This window comes from Merops nubicus, unplaced genomic scaffold, assembly GCF_000691845.1.
Source record: "Merops nubicus isolate BGI_N331 unplaced genomic scaffold, ASM69184v1 scaffold37301, whole genome shotgun sequence".
NCBI classification, from domain to species: domain Eukaryota; kingdom Metazoa; phylum Chordata; class Aves; order Coraciiformes; family Meropidae; genus Merops; species Merops nubicus.
In genome coordinates, this window is record NW_008589650.1 from 94 (window position 1) to 8,079 (window position 7,986).

Sequence of the window (7,986 nt, forward strand, 5' to 3'; positions counted from 1 at the left end):
ACCCTGTGCAGTGAATTTTTGCTGTCCCTGCAGTATGTCAGGGGAAAAGGTGCCGTGGCCAGCTGGGTGGGAGGCATTCAGCACCCAGGAAACACGGGAAGCAGCTCAGTTCCATGGGCAAGTTATTATTTAGCTGGGTTTATTGTGCAGCCAGAGTGCCTTTGGCACAGTGGAGGCGTTTTAAAAACCCCTGACCCTTAACCTGGAGTGGCTGAAGTCTGAAGGTCCAGGAGCAGGAGCTGCAGGCAGCCCCAGAGCTGCTGCTCAGCACCCAGGCACTGAGTAACAGTCTGTGTGGGCTGCAGGTTCTGCCACCTCCTGAGGCAGCAGCTCGGGGAGGAGGTGCAGGAGGTCGTGGCAAAATGTGGGGGCTGCTTTTTTGAAGCTTGATTCTTCTTTGTCCCATAGAAGCTGGGCAGGGAGGCAGAGGCACCAGGGGCATTGCTTTCCTCAATCCCAGTCCAGAGCAGACTGGATTGGAGCAGACCACCTCCCCCCTGCCTCGGGGTCACTTCTCCTTGTTCTTCTCCAGCAGAAGTGAAGCTCAGCCACCACCCCACAGGCTGGTTGCTTTTGGCAGCTCTTGCAGTGCTGTCATAGGATCATTAAGTCATTATGGTTGGAAGAGACCTTGAAGATCATCCAGTCCAACCATCCCCCATCCCTGCCAGGTCCCCACTGCCCCGTGTCCCTCACCCCACATCTCCACAGCTTGGAAACCCCTCCAGGGGTGGGGACTCCACCACTGCCCTGGGCAATTCCTCGCAGGAAAGAAATTGTTCCTCAGGTCCAACTTCAGCCTCCCCTGGTGCAACTTGAGGCTGTTTCCTCTTCTCAGATGGCCTCTGGGTCTCTCTGTAGCACAGGAGTTGCCCCTTTTGGTTGCCAGCACCCGAGCTGAGGAGCCTGCACAGGGCAGAGCCCTTGCCCGGGCTCAGTCCCCGCTTGCCCCACGGCTTGGCCACGCTGGTCCCCGAGCCCAGGGTGAGCACTGCTGTGGGTGCAGGCAGCTCCCTGCTCCCCGAGAGCGTGGCTAATTATTAAAATTATGCTCTACTTTGATCTGTGGTCTAATTGGCTTACCTTGGTGGGACAGTTATCTAATCTGAGACTGACATGTTTGAAGTGCGTCCATAAGTGCTCCGGGCAGGCACGCCTCAGCCAGGGGATTAGTCACTGGGATGGGAGTGAGCTGCAGCAGAACCTTGGCTGAAACTTCAGTGGAGAGGGACTCATGATGCTCTTTTTATTTTTTTTTTGAAAGCTCCTCTGGGGTTACGAGCAGCTTTAGGTGGAAGTTTCCACCCTGGCTCCTGTCCTAAGGCTCCAGCCTCGGCTGGGTCCGGTCGCGAGGCTGAGCGATGGGCAGTGGGGTTGTGGGGATGGAGAGGAATTTGGGAACACGTTCCCCCCCCTTGGAGGTTTTGGGGTCCCAGCAGACAGCTGCCAGCACTCCATCCTGGTGGGGCTTCCCTGGGGAGGCAACTTCTCCTTGGTGCTGCAGGCAGAGCATGGCAGCAGCCTCCCCGTGGTGCCCCCTCCGGCGGGGGCAGTGGCTGGGCAGGGAGCCCAGCTGAGCTCCGGGGGCTGTGCCAGCGTCTCCAGGCAATGCCCCCGTGCCCAGGGGAGCCTCTGAGCGTGGCCCCTTCTCTTGCAGTGGAACCTGGTGTGTGAGGACGACTGGAAAGCCCCCCTGACCACCTCCCTCTTCTTCGTGGGCGTCCTCATCGGCTCCTTCTTCTCGGGGCAGCTCTCGGACAGGTGACCCCTCTGCTCCCCCTGCCCCTGGGCACAGCAGGGCTGGCACCTTCCTTTGTGACAGGCATAAAGGAGTTAACTGTCCAGTACTCTGGGTTGTGGTCAAAGTGAGGTCACTGGTCTGGCTTCTTCAAAGATCCCAACCTTCACCTACCCCAGGCGTAGGTTTACTGCCTCTTGGGTGCTTCAGGTAGACCAAGAGCTGATCTCCACCAGGAGATCTCCACAAGGAGCCCATGTGGCTGTTCTGTGGTGGGTTTCACTTCACAACCACATTTTGTTTCTTTATCTGTCCTTTTTAGTAGTTGAAAAGATGTTGTTCTTGGTCACACGTTCACTGACAGCCCGTTCTTAGAGCTGCAGGGTAGAAAGTTGCTCTTTGAAGAGAAGCTCTGCATAGAAAAGATGGTTTGCTGGAAATTAAGTCTATCCAAGAGGAAGAAAGGAAGATAAACCTGTAAATGAGGAGCAATCACATCACAGCATCTAAGCAGATGTAAAATATCAACAAAAAAAACATTACAGGCACTTGACAGTTATCTCAGGTTGGAATTTCTGGCCTTGAAAGCATCAAGTAGAGATTATATGTTCCTTGGGTGAATCTTTGCTTCCCTTTATTTACAGCCCTGAGTTTTTTTTTCTCCATCTCATTATGTGGAGTCTCCAATTCTGCCTTGGCTGCTGCCTGCCAGTGAGGAGTTCCCAAGAGCATTGGTGCATCTCTGAGTGTTCAGCAGAGGGGCTTCAAAACTCGATGGGAGCCTTAATCCTAAAGCCTCCAGTGCTGAATTCCATGGGATCCAAATTTAATCTCCTGCCCCGCTGTAAAGTCAGTCAGTGTTACTGGCTGAAAGGAGATGAGATAATCACTAAATCTCACTGGGAGCATCTGGGCTGTGGTGTGTGCCCTGAGGCCCCTCAGCCCCCCAGAGCTAGTGGGGGGGGATTATTTTGGAAATGGTTTGTCAGTAAGGGGCATGTTCAGAGCCTGGACCTGAGGGATTTCCCCCTGGGCCAGCACACAACCCCCTACCTGAGCTTGTCCTTTCCATAAGGGGATGCTTCTGATGCAGAGGAGTGGGTGAGAGGAAGGGTGCAATATCTGTGGCAACTCAGAGAGGTTGAAAGCAGCTGATAAAGCTGTTTAACATCCAAAGCATGATGGTTTTGCAATGTATAGATGTGAGCAGCCTAAAAGCCATCACTTCCTAACCTAACAGCTGTCTCCTCTGCCTCACTCATGTTCTGCTCTCTAGTTTCCTCAGTCCCTGTCTGCTGCCTCCCTGAAGTTTCTCCTCTTCATTTTTCTTCTTGGTTTATTGCCTGGGTCTTGGAAGTTTAAATTCTTTTTTTAGTGCTTATGAAAATAATGAAAAAGAATTCTTTAAGGTGAACAAAACTTGAGGTTGGATTAAGCTGCATCACTTGAGCTTGGGGATTTGTGCTCCCTCATGCTCCCTGACGTAGCCCTGCTCCCTAAATCCCTGCTGCTGCACTAATCATCTCTGTCTTTTGGGAAAGGTTTGGCAGGAAGAATATCCTTTTCTCAACAATGGCCGTGCAGACTGGCTTCAGCTTCCTCCAGATCTTCTCTACCAGCTGGGAGATGTTCACAGTGCTCTTCCTCATAGTGGGGATGGGACAGATCTCCAACTACGTGGTGGCCTTCATACTGGGTATGAGTATGTCTGCAGTACATTCAATGCTTGCCTAATATACTGATTTTTTTCCCCTCTGAACCTTCATAATTAGCAGTAAATCCTCACTGGTACAACTCCTGAATTAGACCAGTATGGGGTTTTTTTTTGGGTACTTCAAGCTTTCTATAGGTTTACAGTAAAAGCAGAGGGCAGGAAAACTCTCAATAAACATCTCTTTGGAGAAGTTCAAGGGGTTTGTTATCAGCAGAAGCAGCTCTGAGACAGAGACAGTGTTCAGGGTCCTCCCTGTAGGTGGTAACATGAGGTAATGTAAATTAAACCCTTGCACTAATAGTGCTGTTCTTCCCTCCCCCGGGAGGCTTTAACAGGAAAGAGCAGAGCAGAAGGGTGTGATAGGAAATGAGGGCTCTGGAGGGATGTGGCACCCTGTCCTGGGCAGCCTGAGTCACTGCTGGGGGTGGCACAGGGAGGGTTAAGTGGGTCAGGCTGGCAGCAGGGACATCCCTCTCCGTTGTGGTTGTCACCACCACTGCCACCGCTCCGTCTGCCCTGGGGGTTAACTGCTGGCTGGAGCTGGAGCTGATGGGTCCCTCACTCCCAGAAGGACCTTGAGGGGCTGGAGTGTGTCTTAGGGAAGGGTCTAGAGCCCAAGTGTGGGGAGGAGCAGCTGAGGGAGCTGGGGGTGCTGAGCCTGGAGCAAAGGAGGCTCAGGAGAGACCTTCTGGCTCTGCACAGCTCCTGACAGGAGCCTGGAGCCAGGGGGGGGTCGGGCTCTGCTCCCAAGGAACAAGTGATAGGACAAGAGGAAATGGCCTCAAGCTGTGCCAGGGGAGGTTTAGTTTGGACATTAGGAAAAACTTCTTCCCTGGAGGGGTTGTCCAGACCTTTGCCAGGCTGCCCAGGGCAGTGGTGGAGTCCCCACCCCTGGAGGGGTTCCCAAGCTGTGGAGATGTGGGGTGAGGGACACGGGGCAGTGGCAGTGCTGGATTACTGGTAGGACTTGGTGACCTTAAAGGCCTTTTCCAACCACAACAATGCCATGGTTCTGTGAGCACTGGCCATGGGAAGGCTGGGAGGTTCAGTGCTGGGTGAGGAGCACCAGCTGGGCTGAAAAGCCTTTTGGAAGCACATGAGGTTTGCATGGCACAAGTCCCTCTCGTGGGGCTTCAGGACTTGCTCAGGCAGGAATTTGGCTCCTCAGCTCCCCAGGAACATGGGGCAGTGCTGGGTGCAGATCAGGGTGCAGCCTCAGCTGCAGGGGGACCCAGAGCAGCCCTTGGCCCCACTGCTGAGGGGCAGGACTGGGGCTCATGAGGCCACCCCAGGTTGATTTCCTTGCACAGCTCCAGTTTGCTGGCACTTCATCCCTTGTGTTGTCTCCTCCCTGTCCAGCATGGTGCAGAGCTGTGGCAGCAGCACTGGCTCCCTGGGAGCCAAGGGGTCAGTGCCTCAGGTTGACTGTTCCCTGGCAGCCCTGAGGCTCTTACTGAGGGCAGGATTCATCTATCTTAGCATTAGCTTCCTAATTTGAGTCGTCCCCTGCCTGTCATCAGTGAAGAGAGGTGCTGATGGAGGATGGTCCTCCCCACTCTGCCCTGTGTCACTGGGTGGTCAGCACACCCCAATGAGTGCCCTGAGCTCTGCCCTTGGCAAGGCAAACCCAGGAGCTTCCAGGAGCCTGCATGTGACAGGTGATGGATAGGAGGATATACCCACAAAAAGAAAAGAGGCTCCTTAAGAAAGCCCATCCTGAGCATGGGATGCCCTTGGCTCAGCCAGTGGTGCCCATGGGTGTGACCTGGGCTCGGGAGGGGAGAGGTGACACCAGCACCCATCCAGATCCCAGTGGTGGTGCCTGTGCTGCAGCCCTGCTCCCTCCAGCCCTAAATGAGGTGGTTTTCTTTCAAGCAACCACCTCAGCACAGGTTTCTCCTGTCCTGCCCCTTGCACCCTTGCTGCCCACCTTCCTGGGAAGAGTTTCCCCCCTAAGCTGCTGGTGAACTTCTGCAGAGAGTTTTTTTTTCCTCTCTGAAGCATTTTCCCCTCTCTTTAGGCCTCATTTGTTTTCTGTGCTCCAAACTGTTGTATTCAAGTTGTGGGACTGTAAAACACTAGGTAAGATTTATGAAGGCACGTTGGTAGAGTCCCAGAACTGTTATTCCTTGGCCAGGAGGATGAGGAAGGAGGAGAGGCAGGAGAGAGGAGAACTGCAGTTGAAAGATGGCATCTTAAATTTGCTTTAAATTGCCACAAATTATAATGTAATGTTTAATAGGTGGAAACCAATGTGTTGAGTTTGTGTCACTCCCACGAGAGCCATCAGCAGAGGAAGATGATGTCATTTATCCCCACACACTCATTTTATCCCTAGTTCTTCTTTTCAGCTTTCTCACTGTGACTTTATTCAGTTATTCCAAGTTTCTAAAATGAAAATTCATGTAGCTATCAAATAGATTTTCTTTTGTCTTGTTTATTTTTTCTCCATTTTCTCTACAACGTTAAATGTTGGGGAGTTCTTATCACACTACACAACCAAAATATGCTCTCCAGACTTCCTGAGACCCTTGTGTTTGCTTTTCAATGGAGCCCAGCTCAAAGGATAGGAGCTATGGCCCTCGTGGTGCTCCTCCTGGAGAGGAGAGCTCTGTAGACCCAGGGCTGAGAGCTCAGGGAGAAGTGAGGTGGACCTGAGAGCATCCATGGATTGTGTTGAGCAGTGCCTAGGTATTTTATTGGAAAAGACACTAGGTGCTAACAGTGGTCTTAATTTTGATGGCTAGCTATTAGGTTGGCACTTGGCTGTGCATGACACAGAGCTTGTAGGATGCTTTCATGGACTGCTGCTGGCTGCTGGAGCAGTGGCATGATGAGAAGGTGACATCTTCCCTGTGTCCAGCAGAGTTATTGGAAGGTGGGATCTTCCCTGGCTGACCCTAGCAGCATTATTGGAAGGTGGGATCTTCCCTGGCTGACCCTAGCAGCATTATTGGAAGGTGGGATCTTCCCTGGTTGTCCCTAGCAGAGTTATTGGAAGGTGGGATCTTCCCTGTCTGTGTCCAGCAGTGTTATTAGAAGGTTGGATCTTCCCTGGTTGTCCCTAGCAGCATTATTGGAAGGTGGGATCTTCCCTGGTTGTCCCTAGCAGTGTTATTGGAAGGTGGGATCTTCCCTGGCTGTCCCTAGCAGCATTATTGGAAGGTGGGATCTTCCCTGCTTGTCCCTAGCAGTGTTATTGGAAGGTGGGATCTTCCCTGCTTGTCCCTAGCAGTGTTATTGGAAGGTGGGATCTTCCCTGCTTGTCCCTAGCAGTGTTATTGGAAGGTGGGATCTTCCCTGCTTGTCCCTAGCAGTGTTATTGGAAGGTGGGATCTTCCCTGCTTGTCCCTAGCAGTGTTATTGGAAGGTGGGATCTTCCCTGCTTGTCCCTAGCAGTGTTATTGGAAGGTGGGATCTTCCCTGCTTGTCCCTAGCAGTGTTATTGGAAGGTGGGATCTTCCCTGCTTGTCCCTAGCAGTGTTATTGGAAGGTGGGATCTTCCCTGCTTGTCCCTAGCAGTGTTATTGGAAGGTGGGATCTTCCCTGTCTGTGTCCAGCAGTGTTATTAGAAGGTTGGATCTTCCCTGGTTGTCCCTAGCAGCATTATTGGAAGGGGGCATCTTCCCTGGTTGTCCCTAGCACCTTTATTAGAAGGTGGCATCTTCCCTGGTTGTGTCCCACAACCTGTGATGGGCCAGTCCAAAAATTCCAGCTTTCCCTTCTGAAAATGCAGATGAAATTCATTCCCACCTCACTGTAACTTCATGTCCTTCCACACTGGGTCAGGCTGCTGCCCCTTAAATCCCAGTGGGGGAACAGGCTGGGTCCTGGCTGAAGTGGGGAGCAGGCTGGGATCCAGCCAAACGTGTGGGGAAAGCTCCTGAGAGTCTGCTGGCCTTCTGTGGGTCCAAAAATGCATTAATCAAAGCAAACAGAAGCCACTGCTTCCTCTGAAGGTCCTCGATGCTCCCCACAGCTCTGCTGGGTCTGTGCTGCTCTTTTTTTTAAGATTGTGTAGCTGCTTTTTCTTTATTTTTTTGTGAATGCAGTAAACTATTTCGTCATGCTTGAAAGCATTAAAATGCTAATCCAACCTCCCTTGTTTTAAACAGGAACAGAAATTCTTGGCAAATCAGTTCGTATTCTATTCTCTACATTAGGAGTTTGCATATTTTTTGCACTTGGCTACATGTTGCTGCCCCTGTTTGCTTACTTCATCAGAGACTGGCGGATGCTGCTGCTGGCGCTCACGGTCCCGGGGCTGTTCTGCATCCCACTCTGGTGGTGAGTGACCCCCCCCTGCTGCCCCCAGCCCCCTCCTCCTCAGGCTTCGGTGGTGTCTGTATGGGAGGAGGTGGTGCCTTGATGTGGGAGTTGGGGGGATGCTTCTTTTTGCCCTGGTTTTAAGTTAAATTAGTGTGGAAGGCGCTGTTAAAAATTCGTCCCCATCCTGGCCCTGTAGTGTTTTGAGTATCAAATTTGTCTTTCTTATAGGGCAGGACAAGGGGGGATGGGTTTCAGCTAAAAGAAG

The 7,986-nt window shown here is 52.2% G+C and overlaps 1 protein-coding gene across 1 annotated transcript; it reads left to right on the forward strand.

Moving 5' to 3' along the window:
- Positions 1–1,657: 1,657 nt before the first annotated feature.
- LOC103781926 (solute carrier family 22 member 4-like) lies at positions 1,658–7,767 on the forward strand (the record flags this gene model as incomplete). Its single annotated transcript, XM_008949654.1, has 3 exons — positions 1,658–1,761; positions 3,280–3,434; positions 7,568–7,767. Coding segments are annotated over 3 exons (435 nt in total), but the record flags the coding sequence as incomplete, so codon positions are not given.
- Positions 7,768–7,986: the final 219 nt, after the last annotated feature.